Raw genomic sequence first — 16,579 nt, 5'->3', positions numbered from 1 at the left:
TTTGTGGGGTGGGAAATGTAGACCGTACAATCCCCAGGGCTTAAGCACGTCTTGCTGTAAGGGAAAGGCAGCTTGCTATAAGGTGAAGACCTCAAGTTCTAATGGTCTTATCATCTCTCTACTGCTAATGCCCTAACATAAACCTTATGAGATCTCATAATAATGTTACTTAACAAGAATACCATAAACTAAGGATACAATAAAATTCAATTATGAAATGTAATGAATTGAAACCACTAATATCACCAATGATGTTTATTTAATTGGTAAGATGTTATTTGATAAGCGGCCGATGGTGTTATTGGACAATGCAGCAAGGTGACGGCCTCGGCCCAAGCAGATCTTTTCATCACCTTCTATGGGCACATTCCAGATGGATGACAGAAAGTGCGCTACAACGAGATGTAGTCTTGATCTAAAGGGAATTCAATTAAAGTTTCAGATCATCAATTCGTAGGATTAATTAAACATTTATTTCTAAAAATAGTGAGAATACTCTAATAATAACAGCAATGACAGGGAAATTGTAACCAGAATACAATTCCCCAAAGAATTCTAATGAAAATTATGTAATGGCAAAGTGTAAGCAATCATAATTTTACAGTAGTTATATAAAAAAAAAGTCATTTTCATCCCAGCTTTTAATTTGTAATCCAATGGGATTGTGTTATACAGTATACGGCATCCACAAGAAAATATTTTTAAGTTGTCATTTAATGGTATCTTCTTCATTTTTAAAGCAAATACATTTTAAATATTTTTAGCTACAGGAAAATCTTTTTAATTGGTAGTCAAATTGATTTTTTTCTTCTTGTAATTAATAGGAACTCTAACCTAATGTGTTATCCGCAAGAAATAATAAAAAAAAAATGCTATGAGGCGCCATTCCTGTCAATTCATTTCATATTGATTTCAATAGAGTATCTATGTGTAGTACACAACTCCATTGCAACAAATGGGCCATTGGAATGTCCATTGACAGGAATTGCAAAAATACAGCACAATGTTGGTATAACCAATAGCATATATAGATGCAGGATCAAAGGGTCTCTACCCAGCCTCTTGTCTTATTGTCCCGTCCCACCCCCACTGATGAACCTGTATAAAGTGTAGATGATAAATTAATAACCCATCTTTGAAGCCTGTTTAATGCACAGACTATTAAATTGGATATCTACTATACACTAGCCATCAGATTATGGGACTGTTTTATACAACACATACCTAATTGAGTACCCGATTTATAAGATAGCCACCAGATTGGGGTCTGCTTCGTATACTGGCCACCAGATTGGGGTCTTCTTAGTATACTGGCCGCCAGATTGGGGTCTGCTTAGTATACTGGCCACCAGATTGAGGTCTTCTTAGTATACTGGCCACCAGATTGGGGTCTTCTTATTATATTGGCCACCAGATTGGGGTCTGCTTCGTATACTGGCCACCAGATTGGGGTCTTCTTAGTATACTGGCCGCCAGATTGGGGTCTGCTTAGTATACTGGCCACCAGATTGAGGTCTTCTTAGTATACTGGCCGCCAGATTGGGGTCTGCTTAGTATACTGGCCACCAGATTGAGGTCTTCTTAGTATACTGGCCACCAGATTGGGGTCTTCTTATTATATTGGCCACCAGAATGGGGTCTTCTTAGTATACTGGCCTTTAGATTGGGGTCTTCTTAGTATACTGACCACCAGATTGGGGTCTGCTGAGTATACTGGCCACCAGATTGGGGTCTTCTTAGTATACTGGCCACCAGATTGGGGTCTGCTTAGTATACGGGCCACCAGATTGGGGTCTGCTTAGTATACGGCCCACCAGATTGGGGTCTGCTTAGTATACGGGCCACCAGATTGGGGTCTGCTTAGTATACTGGCCACCAGATTGGGGTCTGCTTAGTATACTGGTCACCAGATTGGGGTCTTCTTAGTATACTGGCCACCAGATTGGGGTCTGCTTAGTATACTGGCCACCAGATTGGGGTCTTCTTATTATATTGGCCACCAGATTGGGGTCTGCTTCGTATACTGGCCACCAGATTGGGGTCTTCTTAGTATACTGGCCGCCAGATTGGGGTCTGCTTAGTATACTGGCCACCAGATTGAGGTCTTCTTAGTATACTGGCCGCCAGATTGGGGTCTGCTTAGTATACTGGCCACCAGATTGAGGTCTTCTTAGTATACTGGCCACCAGATTGGGGTCTTCTTATTATATTGGCCACCAGAATGGGGTCTTCTTAGTATACTGGCCTTTAGATTGGGGTCTTCTTAGTATACTGACCACCAGATTGGGGTCTGCTTAGTATACTGGCCACCAGATTGGGGTCTTCTTAGTATACTGGCCACCAGATTGGGGTCTGCTTAGTATACGGGCCACCAGATTGGGGTCTGCTTAGTATACGGGCCACCAGATTGGGGTCTGCTTAGTATACGGGCCACCAGATTGGGGTCTGCTTAGTATACTGGCCACCAGATTGGGGTCTGCTTAGTATACTGGTCACCAGATTGGGGTCTTCTTAGTATACTGGCCACCAGATTGGGGTCTGCTTAGTATACTGGCCACCAGATTGGGGTCTGCTTAGTATACTGGCCACCAGATTGAGGTCTGCTTAGTATACTGGCCAGCAGATTGGGGTCTGCTTAGTATAGTGGCCAGCAGATTGGGGTCTACTTAGTATACTGGTCACCAGATTGGGGTCTTCTTAGTATACTGGCCACCAGATTGGGGTCTGCTTAGTATACTGGCCACCAGATTGGGGTCTGCTTAGTATACTGGCCACCAGATTGAGGTTCTCTTAGTATACTGGCCACCAGATTGGGGGTCTTCTTAGTATAGTGGCCACCAGATTGGGGTCTGCTTATTATACTGGCCACCAGATTGGGGTCTGTTTAGTATATTGGCCACCAGATTGGGATCTTCTTAGTATACTGGCCACCAGATTGGGGTCTGCTTAGTATACTGGCCACCAGAATGGGGTCTTCTTAGTATACTGGCCATTAGATTGGGGTCTTCTTAGTATACTGGCCACCAGATTGGGGTCTGCTTAGTATACTGGCCACCAGATTGAGGTCTTCTTAGTATACTGGCCGCCAGATTGGGGTCTGCTTAGTATACTGGCCACCAGATTGAGGTCTTCTTAGTATACTGGCCACCAGATTGGGGTCTGCTTAGTATACTGGCCACCAGATTGAGGTCTTCTTAGTATACTGGCCACCAGATTGGGGTCTTCTTATTATATTGGCCACCAGAATGGGGTCTTCTTAGTATACTGGCCTTTAGATTGGGGTCTTCTTAGTATACTGACCACCAGATTGGGGTCTGCTTAGTATACTGGCCACCAGATTGGGGTCTTCTTAGTATACTGGCCACCAGATTGGGGTCTGCTTAGTATACGGGCCACCAGATTGGGGTCTGCTTAGTATACGGGCCACCAGATTGGGGTCTGCTTAGTATACGGGCCACCAGATTGGGGTCTGCTTAGTATACTGGCCACCAGATTGGGGTCTGCTTAGTATACTGGTCACCAGATTGGGGTCTTCTTAGTATACTGGCCACCAGATTGGGGTCTGCTTAGTATACTGGCCACCAGATTGGGGTCTGCTTAGTATACTGGCCACCAGATTGGGGTCTACTTAGTATACTGGTCACCAGATTGGGGTCTTCTTAGTATACTGGCCACCAGATTGGGGTCTGCTTAGTATACTGGCCACCAGATTGGGGTCTGCTTAGTATACTGGCCACCAGATTGAGGTTCTCTTAGTATACTGGCCACCAGATTGGGGGTCTTCTTAGTATAGTGGCCACCAGATTGGGGTCTGCTTATTATACTGGCCACCAGATTAGGGTCTGTTTAGTATATTGGCCACCAGATTGGGATCTTCTTAGTATACTGGCCACCAGATTGGGGTCTGCTTAGTATACTGGCCACCAGAATGGGGTCTTCTTAGTATACTGGCCATTAGATTGGGGTCTTCTTAGTATACTGGCCACCAGATTGGGGTCTGCTTAGTATACTGGCCACCAGATTGGGGTCTGCTTAGTATATTGGCCACCAGATTGGGGTCTTCTTAGTATACTGGCCACCAGATTGGGGTCTGCTTAGTATACGGGCCACCAGATTGGGGTCTGCTTAGTATACGGGCCACCAGATTAGGGTCTGCTTAGTATACTGGCCACCAGATTGGGGTCTGCTTAATATACTGGTCACCAGATTGGTGTCTGTTTAGTATACTGGCTATGAGATTGGGGTCTTCTTAGTATACTGGCCACCAGATTGGGGTCTGCTTAGTATACTGGCCACCAGATTGGGGTCTGCTTAGTATACTGGCCAGCAGATTGGGGTCTACTTAGTATACTGGTCACCAGATTGGGATCTTCTTAGTATACTGGCCACCAGATTGGGGTCTGCTTAGTATACTGGCCACCAGATTGAGGTCTTCTTAGTATACTGGCCATTAGATTGGGGTCTTCTTAGTATATTAGCCACCGAATTGGGGTCTGCTTAGTATACTGGCCAGCAGATTGGGGTCTCCTTAGTATACTGGTCACCAGATTGGGGTCTGCTTAGTATACTGGCCACCAGATTGGGGTCTGCTTAGTATACTGGCCACCAGATTGGGGTCTGCTTAGTATACTGGCCACCAGATTGAGGTCTTCTTAGTATACTGGCCACCAGATTGGGGTCTTCTTATTATATTGGCCACCAGAATGGGGTCTTCTTAGTATACTGGCCTTTAGATTGGGGTCTTCTTAGTATACTGACCACCAGATTGGGGTCTGCTTAGTATACTGGCCACCAGATTGGGGTCTTCTTAGTATACTGGCCACCAGATTGGGGTCTGCTTAGTATACGGGCCACCAGATTGGGGTCTGCTTAGTATACTGGCCAGCAGATTGGGGTCTGCTTAGTATACGGGCCACCAGATTGGGGTCTGCTTAGTATACTGGCCACCAGATTGGGGTCTGCTTAGTATACTGGTCACCAGATTGGGGTCTTCTTAGTATACTGGCCACCAGATTGGGGTCTGCTTAGTATACTGGCCACCAGATTGGGGTCTGCTTAGTATACTGGCCACCAGATTGGGGTCTACTTAGTATACTGGTCACCAGATTGGGGTCTTCTTAGTATACTGGCCACCAGATTGGGGTCTGCTTAGTATACTGGCCACCAGATTGGGGTCTGCTTAGTATACTGGCCACCAGATTGAGGTTCTCTTAGTATACTGGCCACCAGATTGGGGGTCTTCTTAGTATAGTGGCCACCAGATTGGGGTCTGCTTATTATACTGGCCACCAGATTAGGGTCTGTTTAGTATATTGGCCACCAGATTGGGATCTTCTTAGTATACTGGCCACCAGATTGGGGTCTGCTTAGTATACTGGCCACCAGAATGGGGTCTTCTTAGTATACTGGCCATTAGATTGGGGTCTTCTTAGTATACTGGCCACCAGATTGGGGTCTGCTTAGTATACTGGCCACCAGATTGGGGTCTGCTTAGTATATTGGCCACCAGATTGGGGTCTTCTTAGTATACTGGCCACCAGATTGGGGTCTGCTTAGTATACGGGCCACCAGATTGGGGTCTGCTTAGTATACGGGCCACCAGATTAGGGTCTGCTTAGTATACTGGCCACCAGATTGGGGTCTGCTTAATATACTGGTCACCAGATTGGTGTCTGTTTAGTATACTGGCTATGAGATTGGGGTCTTCTTAGTATACTGGCCACCAGATTGGGGTCTGCTTAGTATACTGGCCACCAGATTGGGGTCTGCTTAGTATACTGGCCAGCAGATTGGGGTCTACTTAGTATACTGGTCACCAGATTGGGATCTTCTTAGTATACTGGCCACCAGATTGGGGTCTGCTTAGTATACTGGCCACCAGATTGAGGTCTTCTTAGTATACTGGCCATTAGATTGGGGTCTTCTTAGTATATTAGCCACCGAATTGGGGTCTGCTTAGTATACTGGCCAGCAGATTGGGGTCTCCTTAGTATACTGGTCACCAGATTGGGGTCTGCTTAGTATACTGGCCACCAGATTGGGGTCTGCTTAGTATACTGGCCACTAGATTGGGGTCTGCTTAGTATACTGGCCACCAGATTGGGGACTGCTTAGTATACTGGTCACCAGATTGGGATCTGCTTAGTAGACTGCTCTCTCTCTCAGTATTAATTAAAAAGAAATAGAGCATATTTTATTACAAGCATAGCTTCATTCTAAAACATTATAATGAGTGACTAGATATATTATATATTATTGGAATATATCAGTTTTTCCAGTGTTATCTGGAGGTTTTCCATGCTTATGTTCACATTTCTTAGTTTTATATATGTAGCTTATCTAATGGACCTGTCCACTGCAGGACACAATAAATGTAAGACGGACAATTATTTTTATTTAATTTACAACTATAATGGACTATGGCCCTGATTCAGACCCACTCGCGAGCGGCTGTCCGCTCGCAAGTTGGTCGATGTTCTGAACTGAGCATGCGCACGACGGAGGGAGCTCCGTCGTGCGCATGCGCCAGACGCGACGAGCGAAGGAAAGTCCTTCGCTCGTTGTGTCTGATCAAACGGGGCGTGCTGTCGATGTTGATTGACAGCACGCCCCCCTTTGGTGGGCGTGCCGTTGGCGTGGCTCCCTGACGGAGGCGTTCCCACGGGAACGCCTCCCGTCAGAAGCCGGCCCACTGACATCACTAGTGATGTCAGTGGGAGTGATTTTGGCTCTGATAGAGCCAAAATCACTCCGGGGCTTGCGGTTGAAAACCTCAACCACAGGCTCCGGCTCGCAGTTTCGATGGTCGCGATGGTCAAGACCATCGCGGCCATCAAACTGCACGCTCGTATAGGCTGTGGGTGGTGACCCACAGCTATACGAGCGTCCAGGAGGACGCTCCATTTTTATGGAGGGCGGCCCTCATTCAGAGCGTGCGCTCTGCTCAGAGCGTACGGCTCTGAATGAGGGCCTATGTTTCTACCAGGTCATTTCCATTATAAGAAACTTATTTTCCTTTCTCCAAATTGTGTATAAATGATGATACACGAGGAGTAATACGAGATGCAAATGTCAGTGTAATAAGAATTACATTGGTAAGAAGTGGGGTTAGGGGGAGGATTACAGGTTAGGGTTAGGCACTAGGGGGAGGGTTAGGGTTAGCCACTAAGGGGAGGGCTAGGTTTAGGCACTAGGGGGGAGGCCTAGGTTTACAGTGCCAGGTTGTGTAAACGCTAAGTCATAAGGAAAGCGAAAGTAGATACAATAACACTAAGAGCACTTACGGTATTGCCAGATGTTTCCTTGGCATAGAGATCACGGGGGCAATTTATGCTGCAAACCCCTAAAAGAGAAAACAGACACCATAGTACCTAAATGACTCCATGAGAACATTATACAACTTAATGAGGCTGATTCACTTCATGGGACACTATCCTCATCATTTTATACTCATCAGTTATTCTATATTATTATACAGAAAAATACATATATTACAATGACATTTAAGTAAAATGTAATGTGCTCTATGATAGTTACTGAGATGCAAAGATTAGTACAGGTATATGAATGGGATCCTTAACTAGATATTATGGCAGAGCTGCAACTAGACATTGTGGTGCCCTGTGCGAGAAGGAGCATCAGTGCCCCCCCCCCCCTCCATGTCATATATTGATACTACTGTTAGTTTGCAACACTGGAGGGGCCATGGCAAATTATACTGTACCAGTCTGGTCCTGGGGCTCTTGGCTGTTAATATTGTTTGTTCCCATTTTGTATGTTTAAATGCTGGAAGGTATATACATAGAGCTTGGATCGTAGTTGCTAATACGCACGCAATTGGCCGACTGTTGCGTTCTGCGCATGTGTAAGTATTGCAGTGCGCGAGCTGGCCACTGCGATCGGGACTACGCAAACCCATCGCAGAGTGATTGCCAGGAAGTGCCGTTTGTGGGTGGTGACAGGGGAGTGGTCGGGGAAATGCAGGCGTGCCAGCGTGTTCGCACGCTGTTTCAGGGGCATGCATAAATTAGTCACTGCAAAGCCATACGCAGCTGAGGCCTCATAGCATGCGTGGCTGAAGCTATATCTGAGTAAGGTCAGGGCTTGTGCAAGTGTGTGTAGGGGTCCGATGGTACTCGTTTGTACCGATGGTTTTGCTATTCTGCTGAGTATTATTGATGTGTGTATGGTAAAGTGGGCGTCTTTATGTAGTGCTGAGTTTGCACTGCGTGTGTACGCAGTATTACGATCCGTAGTCAATCAGGCCCATAGATGGAGAACACAATATATTATTCTCTGTAGGACACAATTCCCTAATAGTAGAGGCTGGCAGTAGTGTTCTTACATTAGATTACTGACATGAAATCTGTTGTGTAGATGAATAATATCCCCATGGTGTAAAGTAATATAGTATAATATACCAGTGAGTCCCTGAAACTGCTGCATACATACTATACATTTTTTATATTACCTTTACTATAGTTAAAAGATTTAACTGTCAGTATAAGGGTACTTTGATATTTGTAACCTATTTACCTGCTGTGACTGTGCACTGGAGTCCAGTGTGTCAAAGTGACACTCACACTGGGCCCTTCTATGAAAGATACTGGCGCCGGACCTGTCATGCTGCCTGCCGCTGCCGCCGTCTCCTGCACGCCCAAGTTCCAACTTCCAACAAACAGCTTCTCTTGGAACTGTGGGAGCTGAGGAGATGCAGATGGGTCAGGAGGCGGAGCAACCTGAGAGTGACAGGCAGGGCTGTAGCTACAGTAATGTAGACGGGTGCACTGCTACTAATACATAGCAGCGGGCGCCCAATGGCATATAGAGATTGCGTAGGGCAGCCGGTTCCGCCCTCAGGGCATGGTACACCCTAGTTACGGCCCTGTTATGGTATATGATGAACATTTAAATAGAACTAGCTAAACATATTTTATAATAATCTATTCTTATCTATAACTATTTTTCATTATGTTCAATTTTAATCCATAATTCCCATTGTTACATATTGTTCATGCGATATCAGCACAAAGAGGGGAATTCAATTAGAGGCGAAAAGCCATATTCGCCTGTTTTTTTGTGAAAAATTCGCCTAAAATAAATTCGCCAAATTCAATTCCAGGACAATTTCGCCTAAGTGGAAACAATTCTCCAAAAATGATTCTCCAATCAATAGCTGGTGAAAACAAATGCAAAATCTTTATTTTGGGGTGCAAACATGGGGAAACAACTCAGACCCCTTGGGACAGCCCCCAAAGGACAAATACGCAAAAAAACCCAGAAACTAAAACCTAAGAACACCCCAAAAAAGACATGTCATTTTTGGGGTGTAAATTTAAAAAGTGGGGGGATAAACATTAAAAGTAGCAAAAAATACTTCTTGGGGGTCCACAAGTATGGGTAAGGTGTTTTTGGGATTGCAGGTGCATGCAGCAGGTGGATTTTTCACGGTTTTTAAAACTTCACTTTAGAGACATAAGAATATGCTAGCACCCATTTTCAAGCTCCCCAAATTTGTCTGGACTACTTATTTTCACCAAAAAATACAGCTTTATGCCATTCTTCACCACTTTTACAAAGACGCTAATAGCAGCCAATTTACACAACTTAAGTACGCAAAATAGTTTTATTAGGGCTATTAGTACACATCTATATTGATTCCCTATGTTAGTGCATCTTTTTCTGGGGTACAGACTGATTTCCCCAATTCTTTCAGTACTTTTCACCTGTTCCGCATTCGCCTATTTCCGTGTTCGCCTGTTTTGCAATTGAATTAGGCGAAAAGCGGGGACGAGCACGGAATAAATTCGCCTCTGAGACAGGCGAATGAAGCGAACAGTCGGACAGGCGAAAACTTCGCCTCTAATTGAATATGGCTATAAGTACGTACGTGCATTTCATAAGAACAATGTCCCTGGAACTGAGCCTGTTTTCTTTCCAGTCCGGCCCTATGGAAAATAATACAGAAATAGTACAGTTACTATTGTGTCTGGTATATGTATATGTGCATCAGTTATTCAATGAAATATTAGTTTGTAAGTATAAACCACTATTTGTTCCTATTGTTCCCAGGTCAGTCACTTCCTTTGCCTAATCTGCATTCCAGTCCTATGCAGTATACACCTCTCCATTACAGCATACCCCAAGGCAGTCTTTTTTTTATATATATATATATATATATATATATACAGTATATTCAGTGGCGGGCTGGGCCGGGGGGCAGGGTGCCATGTGCCCCCCAGGCCGCAGTGTCATGCGGGCCGCGGGCCGGTGCAGTATGTGTCACTGTGACACAGACTGCACCACGTGTGTAGCGCTGACCAGACGGAGTCCGGTCAGCGCTACACAGCACAAACACACAGCCGCCGGAGCCGGCAGCTGTGTGTTTGCTGTAATCAGCAGCCGCTGAGAGTCTGTCAGACTCTCATCGGCGCCGCTGCTCCCACTGCGGGAGCCATCTTCCAACTCCCGCAGTGCGTAATGGGAGAGCTGTCGACATGACGACGTCTCTCCCATAATGCAAAGCGGCCAGAGGAGTCGGTGGAAGCGTCGGGACCAGGAGCGGGAGTTTCAGGTAAGTGGTTTTTTTTTATTTTTTTATTATTAATTAAGTCTCTCTCTCTACTAGGGGGGGGGGCTACTGGGGGCACTACCAAGGGGAGGGGGATTACTATGGGGGCACTACCAGGGGGGGATTACTATGGGGCACTACCAGGGGGGGGATTTCTATGGGGGCACTACCAGGGGGGGATTACTACTGGGGGCACTACCAGGGGGGTGGATTACTACTGGGGGCACTACAAGGGGGGGGACCACTACTACTGGGGACACTACAAGGGGGGGACTACTACTACTGGGGGAACTACAAGGGGGGACTACTACTACTACTGGGGGCACTACAAGGGGGGGCTACTGCTGGGGGCACTACAAGGGGAGGGGACTACTACTAGGGGCACTGCATAGGGGGAGGGGACTACTACTAAGGGCACTACAAAGGGGGAGGGGACTACCACTGGAGGCACTGCGAGGGACCACTGCTGGGTGCTCTATATAAAGGGCAATACTGGGGGTACTGCCTAGGGGGAGACTACAACTGGGGCCACTATTTAAGGGACATTGCATAAGGGTTACCACTATTGGGGGCACTGCATGGGGGGGTGGACTGCTACTGGGGGCACTGCATAGGGGGTACCACTATTGGGGGCACTATATAAGGGGCTTACTACTGGGGGCACAAGGGGCACTGAACAGGGGGGACCACTACTGGGGGCACAAGGGGCACTGCATAGGGGGGATCACTACTGGGGGCACTACTGGAGGCCTGCATAAGGGTGTTATCTCCTGTGGCACACGGGGGCACTGCATATGGGCACTACGACAGGGGGCTGCCCCTAATCTTTATTTTTACCTTATATTAATCCCATATGGACCTGCCTCCTCCCTGAAACACTTGAGGGGGGGCGGCGCCGTAGCACGCACGTTCTTCGGGCACCCAGGCTACACGATACTCCTCTGCCAGGGCCGCCTGCATGCATTTGCCCCCCAGGCTAAAAGTTGCCAGCCAGCCCCTGAGTATATTGCACAGCTGTAAAGACCAGCATATGTACACACGTCCCAACTGTCCCAGCATGGTAATTTACGGGGTGACTGCAATTTGTATTGCTGTGATAAGCTGTGATCCAGATTGTTAGTCCACAACTATAATAAACAGACCCCTTAAACTTTTAATTACATGGTACAAGAATACCTGGAGGACGAGTCTCAGCTGCACATTGGTTGCTCTGGCGCCTTCAGGGATCTTGTGGGCCAGACTCAGATGGTGTGCCTTCACCTGCAGGAGGAAGGGTGACAGCAGAGAGTTAGTTACTAGGCACCGGCCTACTCAGAGAAAGCAGGGAGACAGGAGATTATGGATGGGTGACCTACGTGTCCTCACACAGACATGTAATACCACAGGTGTAGATTTTATGACTGATTGAGCCTGTAGTAGATATTTTTAACATATTTTAATTGGTAGCTGAATTTCTAATAGAATTTCAGTATTATATTATATAATACTACAATGGATGACTAGATACTGTATATTATATATAATTGGAATACATTTGTTGTACTAGTTTTATCTGGAGGTTTTTCATGCCTTTGTTCACATTTCTTAGTTTTATATATTTAGCTTATCTTATTGGATGTGATTCAATTCAGCGCACTGTTAAGTCGGAGAATGGCAGTTCTCACGACTTAACATGGGTGCTTTGTCGCGAGAACCGGCATTCTCCGACTAAAGTGCCATCCACAAGGCTGTTAGCGCACTTTTGGCGGGTTTCTCCTCGCACCCCAAGGAGCTTGCAAGAAGAAATTCTTTAGTCAGGCCAAACATCAGGCTGAATTGATTAGCTCTGGTAGCTCCCTCCCGGGGCTATTCATCATTGCTTTGATTTACATCGAGGCCATGGACTTGTTCACTACCAATTATTTTTATTTAATTTACAACATATAAGATGTAAATGTCAGTGTAATAGGCATTACATTGTATGACAAAGAAATATATAAATATTAGGACATAAGGAAAATGTAAGTAACCACAATGACACTGAAATCACTTACCTCAGGTATTGCCAGGTGTTTTCTTGGCATGGGGACCTCTACCTCAGGTACTGCCAGGTGTTTTCTTGGCATGGGGGCCACGACCTCAGGTACTGCCAGGTGTTTTCTTGGCCTAGGGACCACGGCCTCAGGTACTGCCAGGTGTTTTCTTGGCATAGGGACCTCTACCTCGGGTACTGCCAGGTGTTTTCTTGGCATGGGGGCCACGACCTCAGGTACTGCCAGGTGTTTTCTTGGCCTAGGGACCATGGCCTCAGGTACTGCCAGGTGTTTTCTTGGCATAGGGACCACAGGGTGCAGTATATGCAGCGAAGCCCTAAAAAGAGAAAACAGACACATTTGTACCTAAAGGACTAGACGAGAATGTAACAATAGCTAAGATTAGTACAATAAAATAATGTACCCATAGCTACATATTATGGTGTATTATGATTAACATTTATAAAGTTATACTTAAAAATACTTCATAAAAATCTATTCTTATCTATAAATTACAATAATTTTCATAATTTTTCATTTCTATCCATAAATCACATTGTTACTTATTGTTCATGTGATATCTGCACAAAGTACTTACTCAGAGCGTCTCATAGGACCAGTGTTAGTGGAACTGGGGGCTTTGTCCTCATGGTCCTTATGGGCTGGCTCTATGGAAAAGAATATAGAAATAGTACAGTTACTACTATGTCTGGTATATGTTTTGCATCAGTCAATGGAATATAGTTTGGAAGTGTAAACCCCAATTTGTTCCTATTGTTCCTGGGTCAGTTGCTTCCTTTGCCTAAACTGTAAAGACCAGCATATGTACATACCTCCCAACCACCCAGCATGGTAACTTGTGGTGTAACTACAATCTGTATTGCTGTGATAAGTGGTGATGCAGATTGTTAATGCACAACTATGATAAACCGACCCCTCAATCTTTTCATTACAAGAAACAAGAATACCTGGAGGACGAGGGTCTTTCAGCTGCACTTTGTCTTGTCTTGTTGCCTCAGGGATTTTGTAGGGGACACACACACGGTTCCTCTCCACCTGCAGAAGGAAGGGTAAACAGCAGAGAGTAAGTTATTGGGCACTGGCACACTCAGAGAAAACAGGGAGACAGGAGATAATGGATGGGTAACCTACGTGTCCTAACACTGGGGCCTATTCATCAACTGATAAATGGCCTCGTAACCATGTGGAAATGCTAGTTTCCATATATTTAGGTTACCGGGCTATTCATCATCAGTGGTCCCAAATGGGCCACCTGATATCCATCAAACTCCGAAAACTGAAAGTTTTACAGTTTGCTTCTGAGAACAAGCGCCATCTTTCAGTTTTCGGAGTTTGCTGAATATCAAGGAGATCCTATCGGACCCCTGATGATGAATGGCCCGGTAACTTAAATATGCGGAAACTAGCATTTCCGCATGGTTACCGGGCCATGTATCGTTTCATGAATAGGTCCCTTAAACTTTTAATTACATGGTACAAGAATACCTGGGGGACAAGTCTCAGCTGAACATTGATTTTTCTGGCACCCTCAGGGATCTTGTGGGCAAGACTCAGATGGTGCGCCTTCACCTGCAGGAGGAAGGGTGACAGCAGAGAGTTAGTTACTAGGCACCGGCAAACTCAGAGTACACAGGGAGACAGGGGATTATGGATGGGTGACCTACGTGTCCTGGCACAGACATAATACCACAGATGTAGCTTTTATGACTGATTGAGCCTGTAGTAGATATTTCTAACATATTTTAATTGGCAGTTGAATTTCTAAAAGAATATCAGTATTTATTTCTATAATACTACAATGGATGTCTAGGTATATTATATATAATTGGAATAAATTAGTTTTTCTAGTTTTATCTGGAGGTTTTTCATGCCTTTGTTCACATTTCTTAGTTTTATATATTTAGCTTATCTTATTGGCCACGATTCAATTCTGCGCACTGTTAAGTTGGAGAATGGCGGTTATCGCAACTTAACATGGGTGTTTAGTCGCAAGAACCAGCATTCTCCGACTAAAGTGCGGGCCGCAAGGCTGTTAGCACACTTTTGTCGGATTTCTCCTGCACCCCAGGAGGATGTGAGAATAAATCATTTAGTCGGGCCAAACATCAGGCTGAATTGATTAGCTCCGGGAGCTCCATCCCGGGGCTATTCATCATCGCTTTGAATTGAATCGTGGCTAAGGAATTGTCCACTACCAATTATTTTTATTTCATTTACAATTATAATGGACTAGATTTTTGCAAGATCATTTGTAATACAAGAAACTTATTTTTCCTTTCTCATATTGTGTAGAAATTGTGACACTTGTGGAGTAATATAAGATGTAAATGTCAGAGTAATAAGCATTAGATTGTATGACAAAGATATATAAATACTAGGACATAAAGGAAAAGGTAAGTAACCACAATGACACTGAAAGCACTTACCTCATGTATTGCCAGGTGTTTTCTTGGCATAGGGACCACGGGTTCAGGTACCGCCAGGTGTTTTCTTGGCACAAGGACCACGGCCTCAAGTACTGCCAGGTGTCTTCTTGGCATAGGGACCATGGCCTCGGGTACTGTCAGGTGTTTTTTTGGCATAGGGACCACGGCCTCAGGTACTGCCAGGTGTTTTTTTGGCATAGGGACCACGGCCTCAGGTACTGCCAGGTTTTTTATTGGCATAGGGACTACGGCCTCAGCTGTTGCCAGGTGTTTTTTTGGCATAGGGACCACAGCCTCAGTTATTGCCAGGTGTTTTTTTTGCATAGGTACCATTGCCTCGGGTACTGCCAGGTCTTTTCTTGGCATAGGGACCACGGATGGCAATTTAGGCAGCAAAGCCCTAAAAAGAAAAAACAGACACATTTGCACCTAAAGGACTCATGAGAATGTACCAATAGCTAAGGTTAGTATAATATAATAATGTACCCATAGCTACATATTATGGTGTATTATGATTAACATTTATATCGTAATAGCTAAAAAAATACTTCATAGCAATCTATTCTTATCTATAAATGACACAAATTTTCATCATTTTACATTTCTATCCATAAATCACATTGTTACTTATTGTTCATGTGATATCTGCACAAAGTACTTACTCGGGGGGTCTCATAGGACCAGTGTTACTGGAGCTGGGGGCTTTGTCCTTATGGTCCTTATGGGCTGGCTCTATGGAAAAGAATATAGAAATAGTACAGTTACTACTATGTTTGGTATATGTTTTGCATCAGTCAATGGAATATAGGGCCTGATTCAGAGCCGCTCGTAAGCGACCACTCGTTCGCTCCGAGCGATGTTCGCACATCTGCGCATGCGTATGGGTTGTAATACGCATGCGCGAACCAGTCAGTGCGGTCGGAATTCGTGTGCTCGCAAAATAGCGAATGCCTGCTAATTTGAGTGACAGGATGAGGCGTTTGTGGTTGGTAACAGGGGAAGGTGCTTGAAAACGGGGAGTGGAGTTCCGAACGCAGGCGTGCCAAATGGTCAAAACGGGCGTTTTAAGGGTGTGCATAATTAACAAAGCAGCGTCATCGACCACGTCATTTGGTTGTTTCTTAGCCTGAACTGTTCGCATGATTGCGGTAGGAAAATCCAACCACAAGCACTGCGAGCAGTTCATACGCCTTTCGATGTACTCGATTAATCTAATAAATAGTGGAGATGACGTATGATGTGAGCGGCCAGGGGGCGTTTTTTTCAAAATAGCGAGCGCATGTTTCGTTCGCTCGTTCAGACATAGAGGTGTCAACAGACCGCAAAGAGCGAGCACTTAATTTAAATATCCGGCCCCTTTTTCTGAACGAGCGATCGCAAATAGCGTCCGGCTCTGAATCAGGCCCATAGTTTGGAAGTGTAAACCCCAATTTGTTCCTATTGTTCCTGGGTCAGTTGCTTCCTTTGCCTAATCTGTAACTGTAAAGACCAGCATATGTACATACCTCCCAACCACCCAGCATGGTAACTTGTGGTGTAACTACAATCTG

At 45.2% G+C, this 16,579-nt stretch overlaps 1 protein-coding gene across 1 annotated transcript in view; it reads right to left on the bottom strand.

Annotated features, from left to right (window-relative positions):
- LOC148543367 (uncharacterized) overlaps positions 1-15,166 on the bottom strand; it is a 59,205-nt gene extending 44,039 nt beyond the window's left edge. The window contains exons 1-5 of the mRNA XM_088475196.1: positions 15,030-15,166; positions 14,089-14,172; positions 13,551-13,638; positions 13,181-13,250; positions 12,781-12,919 (exon numbers count right to left, since the gene is read on the bottom strand). Coding sequence (XP_088331322.1) covers positions 12,781-12,919; positions 13,181-13,250; positions 13,551-13,638; positions 14,089-14,172; positions 15,030-15,152 — 504 coding nt within the window. The 5' untranslated portion in view covers positions 15,153-15,166. The remainder of the gene's footprint in view (positions 1-12,780; positions 12,920-13,180; positions 13,251-13,550; positions 13,639-14,088; positions 14,173-15,029) is intronic.
- Between the last annotated feature and the right edge of the window lie 1,413 nt (positions 15,167-16,579).

The sequence above is a fragment of the Taudactylus pleione genome, unplaced genomic scaffold (genome assembly GCF_031769625.1).
Source record: "Taudactylus pleione unplaced genomic scaffold, aTauple2 ptg000004l, whole genome shotgun sequence".
Taxonomy (NCBI): domain Eukaryota; kingdom Metazoa; phylum Chordata; class Amphibia; order Anura; family Myobatrachidae; genus Taudactylus; species Taudactylus pleione.
Note: the sequence above shows the minus strand (reverse complement) of the source record. Positions and strands in the feature narration are given on the sequence as shown.